At 42.7% G+C, this 17,400-nt stretch overlaps 1 protein-coding gene across 1 annotated transcript in view; it reads right to left on the reverse strand.

Annotated features, from left to right (window-relative positions):
- Positions 1 to 4,498: 4,498 nt before the first annotated feature.
- The window catches only part of TNNI3 (troponin I3, cardiac type), a 59,397-nt gene continuing 46,495 nt past the window's right edge, over positions 4,499 to 17,400 (reverse strand). The window contains exons 7-9 of the mRNA XM_088450968.1: positions 13,574 to 13,759; positions 7,655 to 7,760; positions 4,499 to 4,755 (exon numbers count right to left, since the gene is read on the reverse strand). Coding sequence (XP_088307094.1) covers positions 7,659 to 7,760; positions 13,574 to 13,759 — 288 coding nt within the window. The 3' untranslated portion in view covers positions 4,499 to 4,755; positions 7,655 to 7,658. The remainder of the gene's footprint in view (positions 4,756 to 7,654; positions 7,761 to 13,573; positions 13,760 to 17,400) is intronic.

The following is a 17,400-nucleotide window of genomic DNA, read 5'->3' on the forward strand; positions in this document are numbered from 1 at the left end:
TAATTACATTTGTAATATGGAAAGTAGTGATTACACATCTAAAATGCCTTAGAAGTACTTTCACCACTTCAGTATTTATAAGGACACTTGTCTCATGTAAAATATAACTTGGACATGATACGACTAGTTCACAGAGTTCTACTACTGTACTCTGCTGTCTCTCTCTCAGCTTTAGGTTATGTAATCATTTCTTCCACAGGCATCATTCATTATCCACCTTTTCCTTGTGCCTCTCCCAGTGGACGGACTCTTCTGCTGATCAGGACAGCCACTGCCTTAGTGCCTTGATATTTTCTCTCCTGCTTCACCTATTATTACTGCGAAGGAGGCGGCTACCGTGATGTGCACTAAGAAAGGTCCTGCCAAAGAGGGTGAATGAAAAGTCACCCCTTCCCAGTGTGACTGCACAGACACATTCCGCCTCTGCTCTGATGACTATCACCTGTGACTTCTTAAGGTGCGTACACACTAGACGACTCGCAAACCATGCAATGTCATCAACAATTTCCCTTCATCTCCCCAGCACTCCCGGGCATACCGTGCATGAAACTGTGCAATCTGACCAATGACCTAACTAACGACCTTAATCTCGTTAACGAGATTGCCAGATCTTACTGCATGTAGGTAAGATCTGAGGATACTACAAAGAACCTGCGAGACCGCACATCGGGATCGTTATAGTTCGTGGACACTACACTATTTGCACGATTTGTCGTTCCGATGCATCGGAAGCGGCCAAATTGTGCAAAAAAATCATCTAGTGTGTAGGTAACATTATGCTGCCCATCCACTAGGCGTTTAAACCTAGCGATTGAGCGATAACGACCATCGTTATCGCTCAATCGCTTGGTAATCGCCCGCAAATCATGTAGTTTAATATCTAATGCGCGTGCACGCTGGTCGAATTGGACATCTATCATTGGGCGAACAAGCTGGTCAACCTGACGATAACATCAGGTTCAGCATGTTACCAGATGATTGATGAGGCTGCACTGAAGGACTGCTCGAGCAGTGTAGGCACATCACAGAAATAGAAAGGACAGCACGATTACAATGTCATAACCGTGCTGTCATTTCTATGTTGTGTAGTGTGTAGGCACCATTGGTCTCCCGACTCCTGTGCAGTTGCAGCAGAGCAGAGAGAAAGCTGTTTTTTTTTCTCAAAAAAAACTTTATTGACATCCAGCCAAAGTGACAGAAAGTTTCCTGCTTCTTCATATTGAGGCGAAGCAGATAATGGCAGCTAGAGGTGACAAAGTTGGCACTGGAGAAGACAACTGATGGTAAATTACATTTCTTCTTAGTAACACATGGGTCACTTAGCCCCAGTGACGTGCGGTGAGGTAAATGGCTAACATCAGAGCCAGATTTACAGATACATATATGAACCTGAGGGTCCTTCTGGGCATTATACAAAGGTGCAGCAGTATATAGTTCTGGAAATTGTATGTGTTTTAATCAGGGATGTGCGGAAAAGGTAGACAGGCGAGGCAGTGCCTCACCTACCATTCACTTTTTACTCCAGAGTTTTGACTATAAATATGATTAGAATAATACAAAGAAGATACTTTTAATATTTTCTTTAAATTTTTCATATAATTTTTATAGTCAAAACTCTGGAGTATACCTAAGTATGACAGGAGAGGCTTTGCCTCACATGACCGCACACCACTGCTTAGTGCTGCCATAGGTGCCTATGGCAGCGCAATATTCTAGCCTGCTCAGCCTCAGCAGGATGAAGGCAGAGAAAACCATTTAGTACATATCGAGAAGTGATATGTATAGGGATTGCCTCTGCTTTTTTTCATTTCACCCACTTATCCCCATTTTATACATGGATCCCTTACTCACTTGTAAGTTCTCCTCCACCACTTTAACCCCTCTGCTGTCACACTACCAAGCCTCCTCATACCTGCAGACATCTCACTTCTCTTCATTTTCAATAATTTTCTCTCTATGAAAACAACTTCTCTACCCAATTTCTCCCATCTCCTCCCCTGACCTGGCAGCAACACATCTTAATTAAACACGAGCAACAGCCCTTGGTCAAGTGGCTCCAGCCACACTTTACTTACAGTGTCAACCATGAGCTCAGGCATGGCACACTAGAGAAACACAATGCCTTCAAAAACTTTAGTGCAGAGTGGAATGGCACTGTATCTCTAGTGACTTCCTTGGATATACTGCTATCTATTCCTATCAAAATGCTGTAGACACTTCCGAACAAACATTATTTGAACCTCTCATTCCTGCTCAGGATTTGAAACCCAAATGACTGTTCAATACATTTAAGGGCTCTATTGCAAAGGAACAGTTAAATGTGGCATAGAGAAATTCACGCTTCCCTAGGGGGAAATGTATCAAACCTTCTAAAGAGTGGAAAACTGGACAAGTAGAGAAATTGCACATAACAGCCAATTAGTTTCTACAATAGAATGTATTAGATAAATGCTAGCTAGAAGCTGGTTGGTTGCTATGGCACCTTCAACACTTCTTTTCTCTTTAGAAGACTTGATACATTTCCCCCTAAGTATCTAAGCTTTTCTTCCCTACCTACTTTACTAACTGTACTACCACCCAATACCCTCAAATTTGTAATCTCTCATGGTCCACTGATATGTTTCCATCATTATTCAAGCATATGGTGGCAAAACTTAAATGTATTCTCTTCCTATAATTAACTATTCTCTATTCAAAAATATGACTTGCGTAAAATTGTCACACTGCGCACAATTTACGTTTCTAAGATCAGTGTATTTTATAGCGGGATCTTGCGCTGGGAGAGGATGATCAGAGACATTAACATGTAACTTCTTAGACTGGAAGATCATTTAGGCAGGGCCATCATTACCTTCTGCTTCTTATCACTGTAAGTAATGGCCTCCCAATGTACATTGCTGGGTATCATGTTGATGCAATAGTTTCCAAGTTGATGGTGATGACGCACTATATTTTATATTATGTATCTCTACGGTAGAATTAAAGTTGCATGTATATTTACATATGTGCAGCCCAAAATACACCCACAGCTGGGGTAGAGTCTTGCTTCCGCAAGGCCGAGTGAACGTCCTACTCCACTTGTAGAGCAGGAAGTCCACTACTGACATCAATAGTGATGTTAGTTGGTCAGCCCAACAAATGCCAGGCGTTCCTAAGGGAACGCCTGCGTTTGTGCAGCCCCCCCCCCCCCACAAAACGGGGCGAGCTGTCAATCAACATCGACAGCCGCCCCATCTTGTTGCGAGCCCCGTAGCGACTGAAATTCAGTCGCTCAGCGGAGCTCGTGCACGCCGGACCCAGCGCATGCGCAAAGTGCAAACATCGGGCCTCTTGCGAGCGGCCCTGAATCAGTTCCATAATCCGGAAGTGGAAAGAACATAGTTTCACCATAAACCGGCCATGACCAGGTGCTCCTCGCAAGATTTCTGAGGAGTGAAAAGAATTATCAGAAGAATTGTCCAAGAGCAAAGGACCACTTGTGGAAAGCTTCCGAAAGACCTGGAATTAGCAGGGACAATTGATTCAAAGAAAACAGTAAGTAATGCACTCAACCGCCATGGCCTGTATGCACGCTCACCATGCAAGACTCCATTGCTGAAGAAAAAGCATGTTAAAGCTTGTTTAAAGTTTAAGAAAGGAAAGGCGTAAGGGCGCCCTTATGCCTTTCCTTTCTTTGTATTTCTTTCTTGGGAACTATCCAGTTTCCCCATATTCGTAGGGCTAGCTGTTAATAGGTGGAGTGTGGTACACAGTAGGCCCCTGTTATTTTCATAGGTATTAGCGCCTTGGGTTTTTTTCTATATTGTTGTTTAAAGTTTGCTGCTCAACAGTTGGACACACCTGTGAAATACTGGGAGAATATAGTCTGGTCAGATGAGACCAAAATGTAACTCTTTGGATGCCATAATACACACCATGTTTGGAGGAGAAATGGCACTGCACATCCCGAAAAACCCCATACCAACAGTGAAATTTGGAGGTGGGAACATAATGGTGTGGGGCTGTTTTTCAGCATACGGTACTGGCATACTTCATGTTATTGAAAGAAGGATGAATAAAAAAATGTACAGAGACATTCTTGATAAAAATATGCTGCCATCTACCAGGATGCTGAAGATGAAACGAGGGTGAACACATCAGCAAGACAATGATCACAAACACACAGCCAAGGACACTCTCAATTGGTTTCAGAGAAAGGAAATAAAGCCGCTACAATGGCCGAGCCAATCACCTGACTTGAATCAAATTGAAAATCTATGGAAAGAACTAAAGAGCAGAAGAGGCCCATGGAACCTTCAAGATTTGAAGACTGTGTGGAAGAATGGGCCAAAATCACACCTGAGCAATGCATGCGACTAGTTTCTCCATACAGGAGGCGTCTTGAAGCTGTCATTACCAACAAAGGCTTTTGTACAAAGTATCAAATAAATTTCAGTAAGCGTGTTCAATACGTATATATATATATATGTCATAAATACATTGGACATTTTCACTGCAAATGATTTATTTAATCAGCAAACAAATTAATTTACAACATACCATAGCAATGGATCATACTTCAGGCATAACACATTTTGAAATGTTTATTTGTGGCTATAAATGTATGCAGGGATAATACAGGATGCAAACAAGATATGAATGTAATCTGGTCACCTCTTCTTCACAAACTTTGGACACTAAAATGATAAATACACTTGACAATAGGGAACAGGTGTGATGTCCTCCAATGCAGCTTTCATGAGTGTTATTCCTGGCCTAAAAATAAAAAAGAAAGAAGGTATAGAACATGTCCCTGGTTACATAGAGCCTATTGTTGTGTCCAAAAAAGGTTTAAAACACGCAAGTAAATATAGTGTATTTAGTTTATACCAATATCTCAAGATACGTTCAGTACAGTAGCCTATGCGCCAGGCTTACGTCAGGCATACTTATACCCAGACACTCTCAGAACCACCACAGTCATAAGAGCAAGAAAGGGTTTCCATTGATAGTGGAAAATGTATTCGGTAGTTGGCTTGATTTAAATAAGTTATAAATAACTTTGCATGCAAGAATTAAATTCATTCTAAAACATACCTACAAAATCATTCTCCAAATTCAACTGGGATGTGGAACTATATAAAATGGGACAGAACCTCAGAATAAATGTACAGCTGATATGGATATTTTAAAATATGACTCCAGATTCAAGACAAAATCAACATTTGGAGGTATATTTACTAAAGGTCGATTTTGGCTTTTTGATGTATGTATAGATGATTTTCTCTATGATTTGCAAATCAGAAATTTACTAAAGGCAAAACAGACTATAAAATTGACTAAACCAAATACCGACCAAAATCGGCCATCGACCAAGCATTGATACTTTCACATACACCACTGCAGGATTCTCTCATTTATTAACAGTCGGAGTGAAAATCAACTTAAAATTGACTACAAAATCAACAGGAACAGCTTCTAAACATCATTCCATTGGTAGGAACTTAATTATGATGCCTATAAAAGGAGACACAAGCATGTTAACTCCTGACACCAGCACCTGCGGGATAATTCCCTTAAGAAGGTCCACATACTTATTATAATCTATTTCCATAGGCGACCCTCATCCAATGCTGCGTGTTTCCAGGGCCATCTTGGATTTGACACAGTGTTGGATCTCAGAGAAAACGCTTCACACACTGGCACTTGTTTTAACTTTTAAATGCCCATTAGAATTCACCACATCAACTGCTGCCACCCACGTTGCCCTCTTTCTTCTTGCAGAAGTGCGTTGGGCCCGGCGACCAAATAACGCACAATTCTCCTCAAAGTTAAACCTTAAATTTCAGCCAGATTTAGTTTTGCCGGCTGAGACTCCTCCTCCCCCATGTCATGGCCTCCTATTTCCTCCATCACACTATCCTCACCAACTGTATCCCTCTCCTCCACCTCCCTATCCTCTCTAGCCCTACTCCTGGCAGCCTCCATAACAAATAGAAAAAATAATACACAAACTACACTAAGGGGTCTATGTACTAAGGGCCTGATTCAGAGTTAGGAATAGAGAGAGATATCTCTCTCAACTGATCATCTTGGAGAAACCATGCTGCACTGCAGGTGGGGCAGATTTAAAATGTGCAGAGAGATTTAGATTTGGGAGGGAGGTGTCCAAACTGACATCTAAATTGTAGTGTAATAATAAAACTGTCCAGCATTAGTGGGCTACATGTAAAAGCAGCCAGTATTTACCCTACATGCAAAATAAAATGTATGTATTTACACCCCTTGCATTGCAACATGGTTTGCCCAGGTACACAGTTATGTGCTATCTCTCTCTCTATTCCCAACTCTGAATAAGGCCCTAAGCCTTGGAGAGAGATAAAGTGGACGGAGATAAAGTACAAACCAATCAGCTAATGTCATTTTTCAAACAGCCTGTAAAGTGACAGTTAGGAGCTGATTGGTTGGTACTTTATCTCCTTCCACTTTATCGCTCTCCAATGCTTAGTACATAGACCACTTAAAAATTAAGACAAAACTTAAACACACACAATCCCCAGGCACACACACAGAAACACTGACAAGGACTAAATACAAAACACTCCTCCATCCTCTCTCTCCACAAAACACCCTTTCATGAAAATGGGGGCACACCCCCTAAATTACTTTTGGGGGGGCGTGCCCATATGGCTGCACCGCGCACGATAAAGAGCGCAGAGCACTTGGCCGGCACAGGGCGCTATTAGCCCTGGAGCCGGCCCTGCTTATGGTCTTAGAAGTTACATGTAACACCAACGTGCTACATACACAGGCCCTGCTTCAGAGACAGAGGAGATTACGCACACAATCAAGCGATTGTTTGCCATCATGCATGTGTATAAGTCGTGTACACACATAGGAATCCATCACAGAGTGAGTGACAGGTTGTCAGCGTTTGGGGGTGGAGGCGGGAGGGAGGAACGCAGGCATGTCTGTCCATTTAAACGCTGTTACATGGGCGTGCATAAATTAGCCACTGCAGGTGCATACACAGCGTTGCGTGTCTGAAGAGCTCCCAAGATCAGACCTTCCGCAAGGCCTAGATGGCCACCGATGTATGGCGATGTTACCGATATTTACGCAGGTATGCGTCGTCGCACACAGGTAAGAAGGCAGCAGTGGGCGTCCTTATGCTCGGGTGATCTTTGCAGACATTAGCATATTTTCGCTACTGCATTGTGGGTAAAATTGCAGCTGCGATCACATTAACGTTCATCTCTGAATCAGGCCCACAATTTTTACGGAACATTACTTATTATCATAGGACATAACTTCCCCATGTTCCTTACATTTGTGAATAAAATGCAGAAGTTCTGGTTAGTTACACACCAGCCACTGCATGGTGCTTCTGCTAATAGGGCAGTTCTAACACTACACAGTGACTGTCCCTAAATTATGTCCCATATTTATGTGTTTTTAAATTGAGCACTAACTTACCAGGAGGTGCTCAAAGACTTTCAAATAGGCACTACATGATCCAGTTACCCAATTAAATTATAAGTATGGTAAGTGCTCAAAAGAGAGGGTTATCTAGAAAAGACACGTATACACATATACACACGCCTTCGGTTTTCCAAATGTATGTTGTCTCATAAATAATATCCACTATCAAATATAGAGGTGTCACTAATATTACCTTCCTACGTCTGTACAGCTCCAGATGATTCAAACTTCTTTTTCCTGCCCTCCATCCCACTGAGGGCATCAACGTTCTTTCTCCAGTCTCCTACTTCACGTATATCCTAAATGGCAGGGGGTTGAAAGATATTATGTTACAGGTTGTGTTCTGGCATGGCTTGCCATATCATCCCTTTCATTCGGGACACATATGAATTACACAGGTTCTAGGGCTGGCTGATTTAAAGTCTCCATTTGACCTGTTTTTTTTTAATCCGTCCCACAGAACCTGTGTAATTCACGTGTCCCAAATGAACGGGATGATATGGCAAGGCTAGTTCTGGCATATCAACTTGCTAGTGTACTGAGGGCCTGATTCAGAGCCGGACGCTCTGACCAAAGCGCTCGCTCTGAATCAGGGCCCTCCTACCTAAAAATGGAGCGGCCTCCTGGCCACTCGCATAGCTGTGATGACCACCCACAGCTTATGCGAGCGGCCAAAAAAATGGTAGCGATGGTCCAGACCATCGCGACCATCGGGCTTGCGACGAGACCCTGCGGTAGGGTCTCGCTGCCGCAAGCACAGGAGTGCTTTTGGCTCTATCAGAGCCAAAAGCACTCCCACTGACATCACTAGTGATGTCAGTGGGGCCGGACCCAGACGGTAGGCGTTCCCATGGGAACGCCTCCATCTGGGCAGCAACGCCCCCGGCACGCCCACCAAAGGGGGCATGCTGTCACTCACTATCGACAGCACGCCCCCTTTGGTGCGAGACCCATAGCGACAGCTTGGCTGTCGCTATGCGTGTCTCGCGCATGAGCACGACGGAGCACCCTCCGTCGTGCACATGCGCACTAGGGCACCATCGACCCACTTGCGAGCGCTCAGCGCTCACGAGCGGGTCTGAATCAGGCCCAGAGTGTGCATGCATTAATGACCAGAACAGTGCTTACAGTGCATACAGAGGTAGTGGGGGCAGCCATTTTGGGGCTGAACTAATATTATTTTATGTAGCCAATCAATTCACTCTGACTGAGGGGCCTATTCATCATCACATAGGAGCCCATTACACATGCAGAGAATGAGTTTCCACATGTTTTAACTTAATTAAAGGGACCAATCATTATTCAAATGAATCAAGGAAGTAGAGAGGATGATCCGGGCGGCTCTGCATCAGTAATACTGGCTGCAGGGTGCCAGTCCAGGCACCCTTGTAAGCAACATGCAGGTGCTGTGGGGCAGCTATGGTAAAGCCCCCGGGGCCCTGCACCCTGTGTGACGGCACCGCTCCACACCCCTAATTACGGTCCTGCTAAGGCACTTTGTGCATCGCTGATGTTACTGGCCTTGGCTTTGGATTGATAGGCTGCATTCTCATTTGTAGATTACGCACCAATATTTAATTAACTGATAAAATGTATTTCTGTAAATAAGGATATATATTATATAAAAAAGGGAAATCTACATATATTTCTTCTTCACACAAATGAATATCTCTCAGGTGACAATAACATTATTTGGATTTTCTGTTGCCTCCTGGTGGAAGAATAATCTCACCCTGACCTGCTGACTTGTGCGCTGCAGATCTCAATTTACATATATATCAATACAGCTTGAAAAGAGCAGCCTGAGCTATCAGCACCCATTCCCTACAGTGGCAGTGGGCACGTGGGTTTCCTTAAACCATCAGAACATATTGATCGATCACATCATTATTAATAAGAGAATATAGATTGTATTTGGCTGCACATCGTGTTAATTGTTTCTGGAAATTACTAATTTGTACCAAATAAATATGAATATAATTCATTGATTGTTTATTATAGTGCTTTCAAAGAGAAAGTCAGTATGTAGGTTTAACGTACACTTACAAAAATGTATACGTGCTGCAGGAAGGCTGCAGAGTTATTTTCCCTGAGACTGTTTGCTGAAATGATGGCAGGGCATCAATTGGATGTCTGTTGGCTGAGCTATGAAGCACCAGCTGCCAGGTATGATGCCATCTAAGCTTGAAGCTACCAGCCTTTAATCTGTCCCAATTAACCCTCTCCGCCAAAGCAGAGTGCCAGCATCCAGGTATCTACCAATCACCCGTTCTACTATACAGCAGGGCCTGAGAGAGAGGTAGGATGTGCTGCCTGTAACGCTCCATCTGCTGCTTCCCCTGAAATGACACCTGTGAGAAGGTATTAAAAACTGTTTGAGGAGTAACCTGCGAAAAGTACAGAATATTTTGGGGAAATCTGTCTGTAACCCATAAAAAGGCTAACTGACATAGGTATTCATTTTAGAATCATAATAGTGACCCTATGGCTATTATATGCATATTTGTATAAGTGTTGAAACATTTTAGAAAGTATATTCTTGAGTCCAAAAAGTGCACTTTCAAATTTTTCCAAAAATGTACCAGGTGCAGCCACCTGCAATGTTTAGAAAACATGTCCCATCAATACAGCCCCCCCCCCCCAAAAAAAAACCTGACCAACTACTTTTCCCACTTTCCACTACTCACCCCAAAACTTACATGTCATTATGGGTCAAATAAAACTAATTAAAAAATTATATTTTGATCCAGGGGAAGCAGAGGACTCCCTGATTTTAAGCTCTACTACCTGGCCTCACACCTTTCCCAAATTGTTTCCTCCTGCTCCCCCCCATGGAACGACCTCCTGGCTTGATATTGAAACCAACTATATCAACTCCCCAGACCTCTCTTCCCTGTGAGGCCTACAAAGAAACCACCATCCTCCTCCTTCAAACCTCCCTCCAACCATTAAATTCCTTTTACGCATATGGACTTTATACTCATTTAAATTTGCTATTACCTCCCCTATATCCCCTCTTACCCCAGTATGGCATAATCCCAATTTCCCCCCGGGTTTGCATGCGGTCTGCATGAAGTCGTGGATAACAGCGTCCCTCAAATTTCCTGCTGATTTTAGCTCCCAGGGGCTCACTTTCTCTCTCAGACCTACAATTGCAATCTGCAACCCAACCCCTAAATCCCTTTGAATAATTCCAAATACGGCACATTTTAGGCTCCTTACCACAGGCCCCACTACTCCGCGACCTCATCCCCTTTGAATGACTCTGTAAACATTGCCCCATGTCTAAAAGGGATGATCTCTCAAATCTACAGTATTCTCATCGATGCTGCTCTCCCTAATAATAATAACCATGAATCCTCTTGGGAGATAGACCTCGGCCCTCCACCTGACGAGGAGGCTTGGGACGACATGAGACTGGCAATTGCTAAAATTTCTATCTCTACTTGCCTTAAAGAAACTTCTTCCAAATTATACTATCGCTGGTACTATACCCCAGTACGACTCTCACATATGTTCCCCTCTGCTTCACCCCTCTGTTGGAGAAACTGAGGCCTTCGAGGTATCCTAGCCCATATCTGGTGGACCTGCCCAGCCTTCAAACCTCTTTGGACCTCTTCTGAATAATATATTTGAGGCCCCGATTGCGAAGGACCCATGGACCTTCCTGATCTTAGTAAGCACTCTGTTAAATTGTTATTCCATATCTTAGGGTGGGTACACACCAAAACGACCGGCCAATCGAGCCAATGTTCAAGGCGATATGCCTTCACCCTGGACATCACATGATTGCCGGTACACACTGAAAAGATTTAATGAAAGACGGAACGATCACTGGTCCATCCATCATTAATATGTACAGCCTCACATGCAATATTGTGTGATTGGTGATATCACACGATATCGCATGTCACTGCGGGAGCGCGCATCGAGCCTACACACTGCACGACATACTATATTTGTCGTTACGACTTGGCCAAATCGCGCCAATATTGTTCTGGTGTGTATGCACCCTTAGTCACTGCTAGAAGTTTGATTGCTCGCAACTTGAAAAACCCTCTTCCACCGTCCCTCCCTGCCCTAAAGTCACAAATCCGGCACATAGCAGAAATAGAAAATATCACCTACTATCTTCACGATAAAGGCCATATGTTTTTTCAGATATGAGTGCCGTGGCTTTCGTACGATGGCACTTCGCCATCTGTGATCTCCACACTCACTACCCATGTTTGACTCATGCACGGTGGATGGGCCTCCTCCCCTTGTTCTGACTAACTTGACAAACCGTCCCAACTACTTTCTTTCTCCAAGTGGCACTTTTTTCCTCTTTCCAATGCATCCTGCCCAATATCTGATATTTTTTATGGTACCTTGCTTCCCTTGGTTGTCCTGTTCCCCCCCTCACCCCCTGACCTTCACCCCTCCCCCCCTCCCGCCCCCTACCAACCCTTTTTATATGCCTTTTTATCTATTCAACTTGATTATGTTTTTGTTTTTTGGCAACTTTTTTATTTACAAAACAACTCTTATGTTATGTTTATTATATTTGTGTTTATCATGGTTCTTTCTGTGAGCTCTCTAAATAAAGAATTTAAAAAAATATATATTTTTGCCTAATTTGTCATTAGTGGGGGTGTTCAAGAAGTTTTGAACCAAGAGCCTGATTCAGACCCGCTCGCTAGGAAGCGCTCGCAAGAAGGCAGACGATGTTTGCATGCGTACGCATTGCAGTGTGCGTGCGCGAACCAGTCTGAGCGATCGGGAAGCCTACACTCACTGCGCATAGACAGCCCGGCAGAGTGAGTGACAGGAGAAGCCGTATGTGGGTGGTGACAGGGGCTGACCAATAGAAACGATGGAGTGTAGGTGCGAATGCAGGCATGCCCGAGCGCATTAACACCGTTTTAGAGGCGTGCATAATTAAGAGGCAGCGTCATAGTACACGTCACCTGGCTGAATTTTACACTGAAGTGCTCTCAGTGCTTGTGATAGGGTATGATCAACCACAAGTGCTGCGTATGCATCCGATGGTACTCGATGGTTGCATACACTTCCTGGAGATGACATGCGCAAGTGGGCGTCTTAAGACAGGCTGGTGGGCATCTGCATACCCAAAGCGATCGCACGCCAAGACATAGCGGGTGTGCTAATGCCTTGCCGTGCGATCGCCTGCCTTGCTGGGAGTGTGCCGGATTTGCATACGCTGGGTGCGTATGAACGCATCTAGCGAGCGGGTCTGAATCGAGCCCCAAGTCCCCACATTTTTAAGCAAAAATGAGGATTTTCCACAACTTTTCACCAGCTCTGAGAACAGTTCGCTGGTTTGAGCCTATGGAGAATTCACAAGTGCAAAAACTGTGAGAGATTTATTTGTACATATTACAATTGTGCAATGTCACAATATATCACATCTCCCTCATGTTATTACACCGGTGTAATGGAGCAGTAGAAGGCAGGCCAGACATAACTGCTGCGGCCTGCTCTGTAACTCATAGTAGAATCCTGATTGATCAGAGGACTCCAGAAGTGTAGACATAAGGCGCTGCCCCCTATCCCCCCACAATTCAGGTAAAGGAATGGAAGATGAATTTGTATAAGAATCTATTCTTCTAAAATATGGGATTAGCTCTTAAACCTGGCTTGACTGGAAAATACATTTATACATCTGACATACCGCTATCATGGATTGCTATCTTTTAAACTCTTCCTAGATGTCCTTGGTTGGCCAGTTTGCTCATTTTGGACAAAATTGACAAACATATTTTGCCCCATTGTGCAAATAAAGAGCCAGCACAGTACAAAGTTGGTTTGATGACCTTCACTGGCACCTTTACGAGGTCCACTGGCTGACTTGGAAGTGAAGGGGAGTGCAGAATGGCCAGATGCAGTTTGCAGGCGGACATGGAGCCTGGCATCAGAAACCCCAGATCTGCACAATATGCCCTTACGTGTTAGAGTAAATTGCTCATCTATAGATCAGTTTGCACCATGAGTTGATGCGCAGCGTAACCTACATAGTTGTCAGTTAAGAACAATGCAATTTGAATAGTAATACATCCCATCCAACCGGTATAATTTGGGAAATCCGAAAGACAAAGTTAACATCACGTACCTTATCAGCATCATCTTTTTTAGCTTGCTTAACTTGCTTGAGGTTAGCTCTGAGATCCATGGCTGCTTTGTGTTTAGTGCCTAGCAGTGCCCGCATCATGGCATCTGCTGATAAGCGCACTCTTCGCAGTGGTGGTCGTTTGAACTTTCCACGGAGGTCAAAAATCTTTTGATTCAAGTCCTCAATCTATACAAGGGAAAGTAACCTTGTGTGAGATCAAAGAAGACTTTAGCTGTTGACATTTAAATATGTACTACAAGAGAAAGAAGGAATGACTCTTTTTCTGGGGCACTCTTTATAAATAATGTTATATGTCTATATAAAAACATAACTCTTATTATTGTCTTTAAAAATAAATCATTCTAGCAATCATAAGTCACCATAAATTCAATGTGAAAATAAATATTAAAAAGCACTTTCTAAAATATGTATTGATTATTCTATAGCTGCATCAAGAGACATCTATTTGTGTTGTAGGACCATTCCTTAGGTTTGTGATCCAAAATATATCCCAAGAATGAGCCATATAAGAAAAGTCAGGCGAAAATATTCAGGGCAGTCTTAGAGAACCTATGAAATGTTAACTTTCACTACAGCTTAGTGGTTATGTTATCAAATAGTTCAAAAGAAGGAATATCACCATATAAATTCTACAGGCACTGAAAACTACATCAGTTCTGTGTCAAGATCAAAACTCCTTGGGATGTCCTCAGAATGAATCCAAAAGAGAAAAAAAAAAACACAGGCAACAAATAATGAAGTATATCCAGGTAGAGTAGGTACTTTTAAGATTAACGAGGTTCTCCTACCAGCTGTTGTGGTCTACCAAGTAAGTAGACTATAGTCGCTTATTGACACAATTCTCCCATCAACATCTTTCATCGTTCCATAATGTATCACCGGTTGTACATATAAATCAAAAGGGAATAATACTATATAGTCTAATATAGTTTTAATAAATCGACATAAAAACAAATAACAAATAGTCTCTCACCAAGGGTTCTATTTACTACAATCCGCATATTGAATGCAGATTGTAGTGTGATATTAACGACTGAATTCGCATTGCGAATTCAGGCAATATCACAGGGATTTACTACAAATCCCTTGCAGGGACAGAGCTTGCGATAAAGCTCTGTCCCTGCGAATCCCCTCCGCACACTAGTCACAGTATTTTTGGAAAAAATACCGTGACAAAGTGCCCGCGCATGCGCCGACCGACCACCGCTGCTACCCCCCTGGCGCTAAGCCCCGCCCCTGGTGCTAAGCCCCGCCCTGTGACCGCGGACTCCCCCTCCCCCCCTGTACGTCTCTATGATGGAAGCTTTCAGGATGAGAGGTTACCCCCTTTGTCTCATTGAAAAAGCACTCTCTGAAGTGCTCACTATAGACAGGGAGACATTGGTAAAACCAAAAAAGAAGAAACACACACTATAGGGAAGTTCGAAAGGAAAACTGCTTTCATTTCAACTTATAATGACTCTCAAAGAGAGATAAGGAAGATTATAACAGATAATTATGACATCTTAATTCAGGATAAAATCTTGGGGGAATTAATCCCTCCCAAACCTGTTTTTATCTGTAGACGTAACAAATCTTTAAAAAATATGTTAGCTCCTAGCTTTTTGAGAAATCCCAAAAAGACAAACCCCAATATTGACTGGCTACCAATGAGACCTATGGGGTGTTTCAAGTGTGGCAGTAATCGTTGCACCACATGTGACTACATAGCTAATGGAACTAAAAATATCTGTATTCCCAATAGTGAGGAGATATACTCTATTAAGGAGTTCATTAATTGTAAGTCAAAGTATGTCATCTATGTTCTCACCTGTGGATGCATTAAAATATGTGGGTGCACTCGCTGCCTTAAAATTAGATTTATGGAGCATCGAAGGAAAGTGATCAACAAGTCACCCTCACATAGTGTGTCTAGGCATTTTTTTGAGATTCATAAAGGGGACCCTAGTTCCCTTAAACTTACTGCTATTGAAAAGATTTCCTTGACCACTAGGGGAGGGGATCGCTTTAAACAATTGTGCAAACAAGAATTATATTGGATATTTAGAATGGATTCCTTATACCCCAGGGGTCTGAATGAAATGATAGAACTAAATTCAGTTCCCTGTTAGATCTGCTTCTCCCTTGTGGGATTTCTGCCATTTCTGTATATCAACAATCCTTTAGTCTCTCTCCTCACCATTTGAGTGTGTTAATAACACATTTACATATTATAGATATAGTTTGTATCCTGCAGATATATTTATGCTAGTTTATTCTTATATAGATATATGTGTTTAGATTTCCTTTTGTATGAATATTGTTTTTGGTATATTAGCGCGCTATCCATTAATTTATGTATATACATATTATATGTACTTACTAGGTGTTATGTGAGACCACCATTATATATACCATTCTGTGTATAGATGGAATACTTGATATCCATCTACAGTCAGGTGCATAAATATTGGGACATTGACAGAATTTTCATATTTTGGCCTCTATTCACCACCACAATGGCTTTGAAATGAAAAAAGCACATCTTGTTTGAACTGCAGACTTTCAGATTTAATTTGAGGGTAATTACATCCAAATCAGGTGAACGGTGTAGGAATTACAACGGTTTCTATATGTGCCTCCCACTTTTTAAGGGACCAAAAGTAATGGGACAAACTAAACAATCCTAAATCTAACTTTCACTTTTTAATACTTTGTTGCAAATTCTTTGCAGGCAATTACAGCCTGAAGTCTGGAACGCATAGACATCACCAGACGCTGGGTTTCATCCCTGGTGATGCTCTGCCAGGCCTCTACTGCAAATGTCTTCAGTTCCTGCTTGTTCTTGGGACATTTTCCCTTCAGTTTTGTCTTCATCAAGTAAAATGCATGCTCAATCGGATTCAGGTCAGGGGATTGACTTGGCCATTGCATAACATTCCACTTTTTAGCCTTAAAAAACTCTTTGGTTGCTTTTGCAGTATGCTTCAGGTCATTGTCCATCTGCACTGTAATATAATGCTGTACTGTATATTAGGAGGAGCTCTGGGGGCTGTGTGCACCAGTAAAAGAATATAATGCTGGTTGTACTAAATATTAGGAGGCACTCTGGGGGCTGGGGGCACCATTATAAAATAATATAATGCTACCCTGTATATTATCAGGAGCTCTGGGGGCTGTGTACACCAGTAAACGAATATAATGCTGGCTGTACTGTATATTAAGAGGAGCTCCGAGGGCTGTGTTCACCAGCAAATTAATATAATGTTGTACTGTATATTAGGAGGAGCTCTGGGGGCTGTGTTCACATGTAAAATAATATAATGCTGTACTGTATATTAGGAGGAGCTCTGGGGGCTGTGTGCACCAGTAAAATAATATAATGCTGGTTGTACTGTATATTAGGAGGAGCTCCGGGGGCTGTGTGCACCAGTAAACTAATATAATGCTGTACTGTATATCAGGAGGAGCTCCGAGGGCTGTGTGCACCAGCAAATGAATATAATGCTGGCTGTACTGTGTATTAGAAGGAGCTCCGAGGGCTGTGTGCACCAGTAAATTAATATAATGCTGGCTGTACTGTGTATTAGGAGCAGCTCTGGGGGCTGTGTGTGTCCACCAGTAAAAAAATAATATAATGCTGCCCTGTATGGAGGAGCTCTGGGATGTGTACATGCACAGTAATGTGTTCTCCATCTGGCGTCCGCTGTGAAATGGGGCCCAAATCACCATGGGAGGGACTTATATCAAATCCAAAACACGCAAGATCCGATGCTGGGAAGATCACGTTTGCCTCTTTTTTTAATCTGAGACTGGCGGGAAAACCT

The sequence above is a fragment of the Taudactylus pleione genome, unplaced genomic scaffold (assembly GCF_031769625.1).
Source record: "Taudactylus pleione unplaced genomic scaffold, aTauple2 ptg000535l, whole genome shotgun sequence".
NCBI lineage: Eukaryota > Metazoa > Chordata > Amphibia > Anura > Myobatrachidae > Taudactylus > Taudactylus pleione.